The following is a 15154-nucleotide window of genomic DNA, read 5'->3' as shown; positions in this document are numbered from 1 at the left end:
AAAAAAAAAAAAAAAAAGAAAAAGAATTATCACTTCCTTTCCTTAGAAAATTAATGATAGAATTTGGGAGTAGCCACCTAGTTGGTGGCTTGGACTTAAAGAAAGCTGAGGGCTGGGGATTTACCTCAGTGGTCCACCACCTGCCTCTCAAACACAAGGTTCCGAGTTCAATCCCCAGTACCCCCCAATTTTTTTTTAAATAAAGAAGGCTGAGAGATATAATAAACTGGTTCTGTGTTTTGCCTCAGATGGTTTAACATACGATAATGGCCTTGATGTTAAAGTTCAGAATACAGGGTGCTCACTGCTATTTTCTGTACTACCAAACTTTTAAAGATAGATAACCCACTTACTATCCTGATTTTGCAATGAGGAAATTTAGGCCAGAGAAATTGAGTAGACTTTACAAAGAACATTGAGTAGTTAGTAGTAGAATTAGGCTTGAAGTTATTTCTTCAGACTCATGAATTCTTTTCTTATACTACTCTAAAGTATACACAAACAGAAGATCTGATGACACTCAATAATAAACTTCAGTATATTAAAAATAAATAAACAAACAAACAAATAAATAACATATCCACATACTTCTGTTTTTGGCAGCACTGGGAATGGAACTTAGGGCCCCTTGCATGTTGGACAAGTGCTCTGCCACTAAGTTACATCCCCAGCCCTGATTTGTGCTTTTGTATTCACTGTGTGTCTTAGTTTTATTGTAAGGAGTCGCAATAAATGTTTATAGGTAAATTCTAATGTCACTGTATAATTTTTTACTTTGGGGGATAGTAATGCAGTAATTTGCATAGTGAATTTTAGATTTTTTTGAGATAGCCAGGAGAAGTAAAGCAAGTAGATTAACTTTTTATTGCATTAAATCTCAAGTATTATAAAGTTTTCCTTGTCTTTGTCTACTTTTCTTAGTTGTTTCTTTCCATACCCTTTCTACCTTGGATTTACAGTCATTTAGTATTTATTGTCTATCTGTGCTAAGCACTATTTAATGATATGTGTGTTGTAGACTTTATATCATTTAATACTCTAAACCTTTTAGGTATTTGTATGTTCTCAACTTTATGGAGGAAAATAACTGGAGACTAGTTTAGAGAAGTTAAATAATTTACTTTACAGCTTATATGTACAAAACTAGGAGTTGAAGGTGGGACTTCTGGCTTTCAAGTCCAGTGATTTTCTGTAATGCTGTGCTACTGTATATCTGCATTAAAATTTTAAGTCTAGAATTGGAGCACTGGGCGAAAAAGAAAAGAAGTCTTGAGTGAATTGGCTTTCCTACCATCTGTCCAGGTAGTCATTTTGCTTTTATATCTACTGTTGTAAGCAATGCAGAATTACCTTTTGAATGAAATAGAAATTGGCAAGTGAGATCTATTTGGAAAAATGAAAATAAAACCCCTATTTAATAGAAATAGCAACTAACAAATCCAACGAGGATGTTCTCTAAATGTTCCCTAATGAAATGTATGGATGTTTGTCTTTTTCAGTCTAATTCCAAGCTGAAGTTAGTACGCAGTCTGGCAGTATGTGAGGAGTCCTCTACTCCATTTGCTGATGGGCCACTAGAAGCCCAGGTGGGTCATTTACAACAGTAAGTGTAGTTTGTTGTTGTTGTTTTTGTTTTTAAACAGGTTCTTGCTACGTAGTCCAGACTGCCCACGAACTCATGGCAATCCTCCTGCCTCAGCCTCTCAAGTGCTGGGGTTACAGGCATGCACTATCATACCCAGCAAGTGTAGCATTTGAGCATACAAGTATTTGGTGAAGTATAGGGTAACAATCACAACATCATCGTCAGGCTTGGAAATCAAGGAAGAGGATACTTTAAAACAAAAGCTGTTGCAGTAAGGCAGAGTATGGTAAGAACATGAAGTATAAGTCATCTTCATATCTTGATGACACAGGATAATATAGACAAGGAGATTCCAGGGCTGACCCTATTTTCCCATGCACACCCTTCCTCTCTAATAATTAGAATCATTATCCTTCAATTCTTATGCCAGGAACATTCATTGTAACTTGAGCTCTTCATGTAGTAAATTGTGACTGCTAGAAGAAAAGCTTGGTCTCTCTTAGAGTGGACCATAAGTTAAAACAATTTAATTAACAATATGCACTCTTCTATAAATAGAGCTGCTACTTCAAGATTTGTTTCCATTGAGATTCCAAGGAAGTAAAGAAGTTAAAATTTTTTTTCCTCTTTGATTATATTTTTTCCTTTTGTTTAAGGATATAATTCAGTTGCACATCAGCTGCCCCTCTGACAAAGAGGAAGAAAAGTCCATAAAAGATGTCTCCGAAAAGGAAGACAAGGACAAAAGCAAAGATAAGGCCCCAAGGAAGATGCTGTCCAGAGGTGAGGGCTTTTCCCATCACTCATTTGTCTTAGTGCCTGGATCTGTATCACTCTTTACTTTTCATCCTGAAACCTGGTACTTGCTGGCCTGAGGTTTGCTTCTACATTTCTGTTCTCCTCTTCCCTGATAAGATTGTGGGCTTTGGCTTGGGATTAGTTACGATACAAGAATTTCAAGCTGAGAGTGGTGACACACACAGGTAATCCCAGCATTGAGGAGGCTGAGGCAGGAGGATCGCTGTGAGTTCGAGACCAGCCTGGGCTACATAGTGAGTTCCAGGTCAGCCTCAACTACACAGTGAGACTCCATCTCAAAAAATAACAAAAAAAGAATTTTTTTTCCACTTATTTTAAATTTTTTTTTTTTTGCTGGTTCTAGACTCCAGCCAAGAATATACGGACTCCACAGGAATAGATCTACATGAATTTCTTGTAAATACACTGAAAAAGAACCCAAGGTAATAATATGATTGATGTAGCAGGGAAAGGGGATAGCAGCCAATGGGATTCCAAGAGGCCAAGCAGCTTCCCATTATTTTACATTATTAGAATCTAGGCTGTTCATCCCCTCCCCTAATCTTTCTGAAGCATAATTTTATATTATGTGAGAGATTCAGAAGACCCTCACATTGAGGTTTCTGCTTTTGAAAGAATTGAGAAAAAAAATGTGGAAGAAGAATTTCTCTTGTGTCAGAGAAAAAGAAATATGAAGATTTGGGAGGCACAGAAGAAAATAAAAACAATTTACTTGTACATAAACAGAATTACTCTAAAATTCTGTGAATAACAAGATAAGGTATAAATATTGATTCAATTTTTAAGTACAAAGTATGTGTTTATATGACTATGCTACTAACAGATTATTGAAGTGAATACCAAAGTATATGATTAGGAGGGGTTTAAAAATATATAATTGGGTTATTTTTCTTTTTAAAAAATACCATAGGACAGGCTAGTGAGGCCCTGTAGCCTCTGCATTACTGTCCATTATTGAAGTGTGGCTATATCTCTCCCTTTAGCTTCTGTATGCATAAGTTGTATTTATAATATCTGCTTTCAATGTCTATGGGAGGGCTGTGTTTTGTTTTGTTTTAATCTTTTTTTAAACAGGGACAGAATGATGCTGCTAAAATTAGAACAGGAGATTCTGGAATTTATTAATGACAACAAGTAAGTTACTTGTATAAAATACGCTTAGAGGTGGGAAGGGGCACTGGAAAGAAATTTAGGTACGATTGAGGATATCCATTTTATCTTTCCCTCAGTATGAGAATTTTAAAGCAGTCATGAGGGAACAAAGGAGTTAGGGAGAAGCAATCAGACTGGGTTTAAAAATTATATCTGTGAAAATAAAGTAAGGTTTTAAATCTATTATATAGACTTGAGTTGAAAAGAATTTATATTTTTTCAGCAACTCTGCCTTTTCCCAGATTTTACTATCCTTAAATTTCTCCTTTTTTTTTTTTTTTCCCTTGTCAAGCATCCAGATGGGTGGGACTGAGGCCTTAAGAACTAGTCTTAATGAAAATAGAGGATAAGGGTAATCTGTCAAATACTGAGAGAAACCTTTTTGTTTCCTACTGAGTAAATATCTATTTTCCTTAAAAATGTTTCTTTCTCCTAAGAAAATCTCCACTTTAGACCCTGGTAAGAAAAATTAACAGTTGATCATTATTGCTGTCATTTGTCTTATTTCATTTTTCCCCCTGGGTTTCCCTTCAGTAACCAGTTCAAGAAGTTTCCTCAGATGACCTCATATCACCGGATGCTATTACACCGGGTAGCTGCCTATTTTGGAATGGACCACAATGTTGATCAAACTGGGAAAGCTGTCATCATCAACAAGACCAGCAACACAAGAATGTAAGGGAGAAAACCATGGATTGGGAGGATTTCTGGGGATACTCTATTAGGGTGAAAAGGAAGGTATAGAATCAAGATATCTTTTCTTGGGGAGGAAATGAGGTTGTATCACTAATTCTTATTTTTTGTAAGATTTAGAGACAGATTCTAGAGGCACTGATATTTTGTGAAGACTGGCCCTAGCCTCCCTTCACCTTCACTTATAGGACAGATACAACTTGAAAAAAAAGTTTTAGATGCATAAAGAATAGTACCTTCCACTTATGGGAGATCCTGATTCAGTTAATCATTTTTTTGCCCATGCAACAAAATGAATGAGCAGCATGTTTTTTAAAAAAAAAAAAAACCTACAAGATTTCATTAAAACTTACTGTGACTTTTTATTCTAGAAATCCCTGAATAGGAGTCATACAATTTTGTTTGTTTGTTGTCTTTTTGGTTTTTTGAGACAGGGTCTCAATGTATAGTTCAGGCTAGCCTTGAACTCACTGTGTAGATCAGACTGGCCTCGAGCTCATAGCAATCTTCCTGCCTCAGTTTCCTGAGTCCTGGGTTACAGGCATGTGCAGAGTCATACAATTTAAGAGATCCAGCTGGGGATTTAGCTCAGTGGTTCTGGCACTTACCTCGCAAGCTCAAGGACCTGAGTTCAATCCCTGGTACCAAAAAAGCAATTTAAGAGATCTCTACCTAGGGAATCTCATTCCTAACAAGAAGGTTTTTTTCCTCCCTTCCTGTCACATGTCTTTCCAAATCTCAGCCCTGAACAGAGATTCTCAGAACATATAAAGGATGAGAAGAATACAGAATTCCAACAGAGATTCATTCTCAAGAGAGATGATGCCAGTATGGACCGAGATGATAACCAGGTGAAGAATGGAAAAGGGTGGGCCTATAGAGAGAGACTGCAGTAAGAGAAACTGGGAAGGGAGAAGTTTTGTCGGATGGAGAAAACTCATACCATCTTAGAATGAAAAAATTTATGAGTTATATTGATTGGCTTTGGCTTAATATTGAGGACTGACTTATACTAATTGAGCTGGATGCCACCCTCTCAGCCTCAGAGAGACATGGTGCTGAGGTTTGCTGGGTGATCTCATTTGGCCTAGAATTCCTTGGGTCTACTACTGACTTCTAACTCTATATCATTTTAGACAAAATAGGGTTCCCCGTGTGCCTCATTCTGAATCCAGCTGATAGTTTCATTCTTTTTTTTTTTTTTTTTTTTTTTTCTTTAATTGTTAGGGATTCTTTCTGGAACCACCAAAAGTTACTTTATCCCACTTCCATTCTTATCCTAGCTCAGAGCTAGCTTAGAACCCTCAATGATGTAGTCTAATTAAACCAGTTAAAAAGATATCTCTGATCCCTTTTTGCAAACTCCTTAATCTTTTCCCAACTCGTTCCACCAAGGTGAGTGTGTTAATTTAACTTTTGATGCTGGGAACCTTGGGCAGTGTGCCCTTTAATATAAACTCCTGGAGGAATAAGAAATGAATAACTGGTCTTATCCCTTCATTTATGGGCTGGTCCCTGGCCCACTCTTTAGATAGTGATTGTTTAGGGGTTAGTTTTCCTAGTTAAGTAAATTGTTTACAGTCTGACTCTGCTTGGCCTCCAAAGGGGTTTGAAGAGTGTGGCTGGGTAGAGCCAATATGAGTCTTGCAAACTATTTGTAACTGTAATAATCCCCTACTTTTAGCATCAAAATTAGTTTTCTTGGGAATTGGTATGGTCTTGAGAACAGGGCCTTTTTTGCTTGTTATTTGAATATTAGAGGAAGTCCTTTTGAGGAAAATGACATTATCAAATAGAGACAAACACGCTGGGTCTGATGAAAAACAAAGAAACTTACAAAAAGACAAAATTAAAAAAAAAAAAAAAAAAAAAAAAAGAGCCTTTCCATCCTGGTGCCCTTTTCTCCATTTTCCCAAAACCCCTTTTCTGTGGATCAGAAATTATTCAGGCCTAGAGGCACATTGGGCAGAGTGGGATCTGTCCTTGTGAACTTTTCATCACTCAGCTTCAGGCTTGGTCCATAAATAGGGTAGACTCTGTACTTTGTCAGATATTAATAATAAGCATAATATTGCTTTTTTATTGTTTTTTACTGAACTAGGCTCTGTTCTAAACGTGTGTTACTGGCCCTAATTTACACATAAGAAAACTGAGGCTAAGGGATGTTAAGTTATTTGCCTGAAGTTGTATTTCTAGGACAGAGCTGAGAGTCTATCTGACCTCACAGCCTGTTATGCTCTTACCACTCTGCCATTGGTTTACCAGTGCTAGCTGCTAAAGACAGTAGAGTTCCTTAAGGTCCTGTGTCTTCTTAGAATGTAATTTGTAGGACAGTTGGTAGAATGTAGGTTCGTAAGGAGAGTGAGAATAGAATCTGTTCAAAGAAGAGACTCCTGGTATTTTTGACTGCTTTCGGAGACTGATGAAGATCGGGAGCATCAGCCTAGTTAGAGTAGCAGTCTTCTTGGTCAGTTCATCTGAAGCTTTCAAAGCCTCTGGATACAGAGTACCTGTATCCTGGTGGCATTCAATGAGTTCTTTCTCAGTTTCTTGTCTTCACAAGCAGTATGGAAAATGGTCCTCTATTATACCCTCCCAGGACAGTGTTCATAAATGGCAGACCAGGAGAGGAAAAGACAATAATGGAGAATTAGATGATGCTCCCCACAGTGGTAATCTGCCTAGACATCCCTGCTAGTCACCTCACTGCATTTGTCAGAGAACATAAAGTTCTCTACTCTTTTTCCTTCTTTTCTTTTTCTGTCTCATTATACCTCATTTATCTGTTCCTGTCTCTGCCCATCTTTCTATTCTGTCTTTTTTTTTCTCTTCTGTTCTTTGTGTTGCTCTGTTCTCTTTATTTCTATAATTTCTCTCTCTTTGTTGCTCTAACTTACTGTAATTGAGAAAAAATGTCAAGTCTTTGAGTTTAGCTTCGCCTTTGGGATTTCATCTCCAAGGCCCCCGTTGCTAAGCTGTGTGTGACTTGGGTTGTCAGGCTATGGCATTAGTGACTAAAGAAGGGATAATGTCAGGTATGTGCTAAATTGTAAACCTTCTCCTCTACATTCAGCTCTCTAGTAAACATCTATGTCTTCTCCCTCTCTAGCTTCCTGCTATCCCTTGCTTTTCCTAAAACAATGTTTATTTTCCTAGGGCTGTTTTCTTGATCCTTACTGACTAGAGACAGTACCTGATTATTATAGGGAAGCAACCCAGTCCTTATAAATAGTTATTATTCTTGATTCTGGGAGGGTGGGGAGATGGAGAGTCCTCAACCATCTAGAAAACCTGCTCTCCCAAACTGCATGGTCAGATGTACCCAGTGAAGTCTGTCCAGGACTGGAAATTTTATTTCTTTTTTTTTTTTTTCATTTTTTTTGATGGCAACTATAAACTTTCCCGGTTTCTCTTCCTTGCTGGTGTGCAGTGAGCTTGCAGTACGAGGAGAACTTAACTAGCTTAATTCTGCTCATCGATCTAGATCAGAGTTCCATTGCAGGATGGAAGGAGGAGCAAGTCAATAGAAGAGAGAGAGGAGGAATATCAAAGGGTCCGAGAGAGAATATTTGCCCGAGAGGTAAGTGTAGCTTCTGAGAGTTGTCAGCCCATAGCTTTTAGCTCTAAATCTTTGGAACTGTGAATGGAATGAACCCTCCATAAATGTTATTGGGGTTTTTTTTGTTTTGTTTTTTGTTCTTTTTTTTCTTTTTAGCCAACGTCAGCCAATCCCAGATTTGGTCTCTAAAATTGAATGTGGCTTTTTGAGAAGCTACAGTTTTATTTTTATTATAATACATTCTGCTGTATGGCACATAAAGAGAACTAAAACTTGAAGTGGCTGAATTTGGTAAACATGATAGACTAAAAATAGAAATGGTTTTAGCAGGGCTGATGGAAGGGCCTTGAATCTTGTCTGTCAAACCCTCCTCCCGCTCACCCTCTTACACTCCCACTATTCATTTTAGGCATTTTTGCTTCTAAGTGGAAGACTTGGGATCCATACAGGGCTTATATCCATTCATCTTGTTTGACTAGTTTCATTTTTCGGATATGCTGGTGATTGTTACAGTGCTGTTCTAACATGCATCTTCTGCAGGCACCACATTCCACATGCACAGAGGGTACTCCTACTTCCCTCTAGTCACTAAATAAATGGGAAGTCGCCTTCCTATATTTCTTACTTTGCCTCCTAGAACAGGACTTGCTCCATGATCCAGAGGGCAATATGAATTAATTTAGGCAACTTTATCCTTAATAGCAGACCATATTAAATATACTTGGTGCCCCTGTATCTGAATAACTTTGCCTACCAGTTGAAGAGAAGTTTAGTATAAATTCAGGAAGGGGAATGGGTTCAAGAGATGAATAGATCTCTAGAAAATGTAGGATCCAGATAACAACACCATCTCACAGTCAGATTAGCAACAAAGAAAATGTAAATCAATACACATAGGTGGACACTACCCTCTTCCCATTCTTCCACTCTTTTTCAATAAGAACAAAGAAAAAATAACATATTGTCTCCAAAAGAAAACTGGACTCCTGTGTACTTGCTGCATTGTCTCAAGAAAACCAGGTGGCTCTTAAGGATCCTCACTGGGGTCTGATACACTGCAAGCTTTCTGGCTAAAAGTCCAAAGAGAAACAGTCTTCTTACCTCCTGTTTCATAGACTTCCATTCTGAGTCAGAATAGCTCAGAGAGAGTTTTCTGCCTTTACCTGCAAACCTGTTGGGTGGAACAAGAGGAGAGATGTCATTTGTACATCACTGGGTTGTAGCCAGTGATGACTCTTAAATGTGGACAGAGAAGATTGATGGATAATAATAGCAACCACTTATATAGTGCTTATTATCTTTTAGGCATTCTTAGCCCTTTATGTAGGTTAACTTATGTAATTCTCACACTAGGCCTATGAAGTAAGTTAGATTATTTTCCCCACTTTATAAATGAGAAATAGGCACAAGGGGGTTCAGTAAATACATAAGGTCACATTACTAGATAGCAAAAGAGCTGTGTTTGAGTTTAGGTGATCTGGCTCCAGAGTCCATGTTCTTATCTAGAATGTAAACCGCCTCTTGATAGCTTGCTTTGTTCTGGGCTTTTCAGATGAAGAAGACCCAATGACAACATAGCCTAGCTAACTGTCTTTGATACTCTCCTCTGCTTTGCTGACACATGGGAAATGACTACTGTGCTATACCATCCCTTAGCAAAGCCACAGATGTTCTGAATCATAGGGAACTTATAATAGTATACTGGGACTTGGTATCAGCAACAATAGAAAATTTCTACCTACAGCCATAACAAGGGCAAATTTAGCTCTTCTCTCCTTTTTTCCTCCTGATTTCTGGTCTCTCAAGCCTCTACTAATATATGCATTCTTTGTTAAATCCTTATGGATTTATCACTTTCATTTCAGCACTTCCTAGATCTTGCCATGGTAGAGGCCTCAGGAATCTTAAAAGATCTAGATAAGAATAAATGGCCAAAGCCTGCCATCCGCCAAAGATTTCACGTGGAGAGGAGCCTGGCCAGTCAGAAGGAGTGATTAAGGGTGAAATTGTAGATTGCAGTGGGGGTAAGGGAGCAAGAGGCAGGCTGAAAGAAAGGGAGGTGGCAAGAAGGGTGTTCGGATGGAAATGCTGCTGCAGCAGCCTTCCCTGGAGCCTGAGTTGTGTGTCGGGAAAGCTGCCCAAATAGGTTCTGCTCTGTGTGGAACCCACTCTGCCCAGCAGTTGGACACCCTTGGTACCTTTTCTAAGGCTTGGGAGTCCACTAAATGCTCACTTCATTCAGCTTGGTGGCTTTGTCAGAAAATGATCCCTAGAAAGAATATTTCAGTCTTTTAATTTTCTCATTTTTTTAGGTTCTAAAAAGTACTTGCTTCCCCAGTACCTACCCACCTTGGGTCTCAGGTCACAATATCCTTCATTTTGGCCAGTGCAGAGGACAAAAAGGGAATAGCCATTGAGGTTTGTTTCCAGAAAGTGAAATTTCTCTCTCATGAGTCTCCTTTTTTCTCTCCTTTGAACACACCCTCTAGGACCAAATACATCAATTACTAAGTTTGGCTTATTCCTAAAATAAATTTAAATCAATAAATTTAGAGTTAATGAGGAACTAATAATTAGGTTAATAACTTTTCTCTTCCTACTTTCCATACTCCTTTTTTTATCTCTTTTTTAAACATTGTGGGAAGGCTAAAAATTATGAATGCTCTTTCCCATTAAAGGTGAGAAGTCAGATTGGGTGCTTGGGTGTGGGTTATCTTGTCCCTGTTCCTTTTCCCTATTGGTGGGGTGAGTCCTGGTTTGAGGACCTTGGGTATTCATAGCATCACGGATTTCCTTTTCTGTTATGCCATGCTGTTTTCTTATAAGTTATTTTCCATTTTCTCCCCCTTACCTAGACTGGCCAGAACGGATATCTAAATGACATCAGGTTAGTACCATTTAGCATGTTCCCTGCTTCTCATTGAGCTTTGTCAGTGAGGTTAATATGATCCTGTAATGATGCTTTTTTTTTTCTTTTTTTGGATGTTAACCAACAGACTCTCCAAAGAAGCCTTTTCTTCTAGCTCTCACAAGAGAAGGCAGATTTTTAGGTACCTTTGTGTGATCTATATCTCTCTCTTATTTTTATTTTGTTTTGCTGTAATCTTCTCGGCAGAGTGGGTTTGCTCCATGCATGGCTGCTTGTGGAACAATTAAATTTGTGGATTTTGCAACACTGAATATTTTTCCCCATTTAAAAAAAAATGACTCCTGCTTAATTACTTTATTTTTGTTGTTGTTGATTACACTTGGAATCATAAATAAATGGTAAAGAGGACCAAATAGGTTTGTCTAGGATAGTTTCTGCTCCCTCCCAGAAGTTTGCTGCAATTTGGGCATTTTAAAAAAATTCAAACACACACGCACGCTTGTGCGTGCGTGTGTGTGTGTGTGTGTGTGTGTTTAAGGTAAGAGAATGTGTATCTTCTGGCTTCTTTTTCTGAGACTCTGGAAAGATATGGAAAGCTTAGCCTTCACCCAGCACAAGAAATGCTTTATATCTTTGGGATATAATAATGTGTATACACATGTAAACCCTTCTGTGTAGTTTTCTTTTTAAAATGTAATGTATAAGATGACCTTAGAAAGAACTTAAAGGAGCCATTTGCCTGGGAATGGACTTAGAATGTGTCCTTTTTATGATCGTCCATTACTTCCTTTTAATGTTGGCAGAAAGTGCTGCTTACCTTATTAACCTTCCCAATGCATAATATCCTCTGTTTTCCCCCAAAGCAATCATAAGGATTTTCCCTCTCATTTAGTCTCTCAGTCCCATTCCAAAGGATTGTACAAGGCGGATGTGAGAGAAGCACTACTTTACTTTTCTATACTAGTACCAACTCATATTACATATATTCTTCCCAGTTTATCAACAGGAAAACTATAGAATACAGAATACAAAGATCTTGAGTGTTTAACACTATAATTAGGGAATAACCTTTTCTGGTTGTTTTTTCAGTTTTTTAATCCCAAGCTTGAGGGACTATTTGACTAGAGATCTCATTCCTAGTACTTCAGTTGTTCCTTCTCTATTGTCCTTTTTAAATCTAGTCAAACTATGTAGAAATTGAGGTAGTGAGATTTCTTATTTTTTTCTCTTTCATTAGAGATTTCTCATTCTTATAATGGAGGATTTCCATCTTCCTGAACTCTTTTTTTTTCCTAGACTATCCCAACCTGAGGCCCATCTGAAAGTCCCAGGCAGGGAATACTTTGCATTGTTAGTGGTAGGAAAGATAGATAAAATCCCCACATTTGAAAACAAAAAAACTATGGTCTATAGTTCTACACTTCAGGGTCATAGTTCATCCTAAATGCCTATACAGTGATAAAAAAAAAAAAAAAAGAGTTTTAAACACATTCCTTCATGGTACTGTATGATTGCCAAAGTATGCATTATCTAATTCAGTTCTCTCAACATCCTGATTTGTTCAGCTGGTTTACATCTAGGAAAACAAAAGAAGAGATAAATAGCTAGCCCAAGTTTACATGGCTGTTAGTAAAACTGAGGCTGATTCTTTGTCCAGTGTTCTTTTTATTGTACCACACTGGCTTTCTGCAAGCATCACTCCTTTCCTAAGTAGTGTTCTATTTGGAGCCCTAATTCACATTCACTGCTAAGAATTATGCCCTTCTTTTGTGGAGCATCAGTCTACATCAAACTGTACAGATAATAGCTTGAAAATCTGGTGAGCAAGTGCAGCCCTTACCTCTCCAGATCTCCTTTAAGCAGCTGCTTTTCAAACTGAAATTTGGTTACAGAGCTACATCATCTAAAATGTAGCATCACAGACTTTTAAGGGGATAACTTCTTCCCCTCTTTGGATGCTAGCTCAGAACTCTAGAAGCTGATCTTCTCTTAAAGCTTCATACTTTTCTGTTTTAGTTTATGTTTGTGAACACTGATATACCACATTCCATCATCATGCTGGAAATAACTATGATAATTTCCTGAGTTTGATCCCTGGTAGCCAAAAAACAAACAAACAAACAAACAAACAAAAACTACTCCATTGATAAGCCACAGTGAGATTTATAGCTATTTATTGGCACCCCTTCCACAGATCTCCTTGTCCACTCCTCAGCTCCAACTTACTAGACTTTTCACCAACATTAAATATAGTTGTAAAAGCCAGGGACTTAGCTCAGTGGTTCTGCCACTTCCCTTGCAAGCTCAAGGTGTCCCAAGTTTTGATCCCTGGTACCAAAAAATATATATACTTTAAAAACTGAACTCTGATTTTACAGGAATATGAGATTTGAATGTTCTTTATCCTTTACCCCTACCTTTAACATATACGCAACCCAGTCTGGTGCTCAGAATTGAATCTAGTTGACCATCCCTAATTGCCGTATTTTTAGTGACATGAAAGACAAATGACTGGGAATTAAGTTTATTTGTAGAGAGAGAAACTGATCTCTTTCTTGATAAAACTTAGATTCTGACTCTCAAGTAGTGCACTGATCCAGGTTAGTCAGAATATCATCAGGCAATCCACATTTTGAGCATCTGGCCATCACTGTCTTGGGGTAACTAGATGAGTATAAAAGTACTGCCATTTGGGCATAGCTTCCCAGGGTATTTGGTTTGAAATTGCCTTATTCATTGTCTACCTCTGAGAGCAAAAGAAAAATAAATGACAGGATTGCTCTAATATATAGAAAAATATTTGGTTTAGGTGGGAAAGGCCATTAGTTTGTCTTGCAAAGTTCAAACTCTAATATCTAAATAAATAGCCCTCATCTGTTACTACTCTGTAGTAACAGATATCCCAGATATACACGCATTTTTATTGCACTCTCAGTAGACTGGCCTTTGTCCATTGAGACAGAGCTATTGGCTCTCACTTCGGGCCTGGTTCTGTTCCTAGAATACCCCTAATTTATTTCTCTTTTGTTGTTTCCCATTTTGCTGTTGCTCTTTCAAGAGAAAGGGTTGTAGTTTGAGGGAAACAGGAAAACTTTGCAATCCCCTATTTTAACTATACAGAAAGAAGCACTGATATTCTTTATATATTTCCTTGGGGTGGTAGAGAGTTACCACATTCCTAACCAGTTGTGCTCTTAGCACCTCATGGTTGGCTTGGTTAGTAAAAATTGAAAAAGTGACCCTAGCAAGTGCCCCTTTTTCCTACAGTGCCTTTGAAGTAGGTCTTCTAGTAAAACAAGATGCTTTCTTTATTTACCTCTTAAGAAAATACCTTTACTCTTGGACATGGTGGTGTATACCTGTAATCCCAGAACTCAGGAGGCTGAGGCAGGAGAATCACTGTGTGAGTTCAAGGCCACTGTGGACTATCTGAACTACATAGCAAGACCTTGTCTCAAAAAACAAAAACAAACAAATAAACAACAACCACAAAAACCCTTTATTAGACTAGCTCTGAGTTTAATCCCTTTAGAACTAAGACAATTGGAATAAGGTTTTCTATTTGTTTTTGGTGAGATGGTGGTGAAAAGGAGAGCATCCAAGCTACTAAGATTTTTGCCTAATTGCTGCATAGTATACATACTGAAATAATTGGTAGTTGTTAAGCTGGGCATGATGGCTGATGTGACAGGATCATAGTTAGTTTGAGCCCAGCCTAAGCTACATACTGGGTTCCATGCCAGACCCTGTCTCCTAAAACCAAAATAAATAAGCAAACCAAATCTTTATAATTGTTGCCATTTGGTTTCCTGAGTTCAGTAGTTACGGGGGTGGATATGTGAAAAAATTTCTGCTTCTTGGCTTCTCATTAAGAATCAATAGGGGCAGAGCCAGGGACGTAGCTCAATGGTGCTGTGCCCGCCTGGCAAGTGCAAGGTTCTGAGTTCAATACCCAGTACCAAGAAAAAAAAAAGCAAAAAGAATCAGTAGGAGCTGAATAAGACAGTCTTGCCTATCTTGACACATGCTGCTGTTTATAATACAGATAGTGATTATAAAATCAGGACAGCTGTGACGTTTCGGAGCAAGATAAAACCCCTTTTCTCACCAGTTTTGTGCCTTCTCTAGTGGGATTATCAATACAGTAAATCCCCAACTTAAGTTCGATTCCCAGAGAATTGTTTAAAGTTGGTTTCATTCATAACCCAACAGAGTGAGTCTTAGTACACTAGTGAAAGTTCACAACTCGAATGTTCCTAAGTCAGGAACATATTGTACAGAGGCATTTAGGCCCATTGCCACTCTTGAGTCCTGAGTGCATATTTACTAGATATTGCTGAAGACTTAAGCCCTTAGAAACTCTAGACCCAATTGTTCCCAGATACCAACATGGAATTTCCACATAACAGGTGGAGTCAACTCCTTATTACCAGACTGTCTACTATACTCTTTTTTTTTTTTTTTTTTTTTTTACCCC

General features: G+C 38.0%; 1 protein-coding gene across 12 annotated transcripts in view; it reads left to right on the top strand.

Moving 5' to 3' along the window:
- The window catches only part of R3hdm2 (R3H domain containing 2), a 122251-nt gene that overhangs the window by 81109 nt on the left and 25988 nt on the right, over window positions 1-15154 (top strand). For 4 of the 12 annotated variants that reach the window (XM_010644620.3, XM_010644621.3, XM_010644619.3 and 1 more), the window contains exons 4-12: window positions 1500-1586; window positions 2242-2368; window positions 2748-2826; window positions 3479-3538; window positions 4091-4231; window positions 4992-5100; window positions 7734-7829; window positions 10664-10695; window positions 10805-10858. In XM_010644620.3, coding sequence (XP_010642922.1) covers window positions 1500-1586; window positions 2242-2368; window positions 2748-2826; window positions 3479-3538; window positions 4091-4231; window positions 4992-5100; window positions 7734-7829; window positions 10664-10695; window positions 10805-10858 — 785 coding nt within the window. The remainder of the gene's footprint in view (window positions 1-1499; window positions 1587-2241; window positions 2369-2747; window positions 2827-3478; window positions 3539-4090; window positions 4232-4991; window positions 5101-7733; window positions 7830-10663; window positions 10696-10804; window positions 10859-15154) is intronic. The other 8 variants (XM_033763720.1, XM_033763725.1, XM_033763719.1 and 5 more) reach the window with 4 other exon arrangements.

The sequence above is a fragment of the Fukomys damarensis genome, unplaced genomic scaffold (genome assembly GCF_012274545.1).
Source record: "Fukomys damarensis isolate Sample0158 unplaced genomic scaffold, DMR_v1.0_HiC HiC_scaffold_15, whole genome shotgun sequence".
Taxonomy (NCBI): domain Eukaryota; kingdom Metazoa; phylum Chordata; class Mammalia; order Rodentia; family Bathyergidae; genus Fukomys; species Fukomys damarensis.
This window is presented reverse-complemented; position numbering and strand designations above follow the sequence as displayed.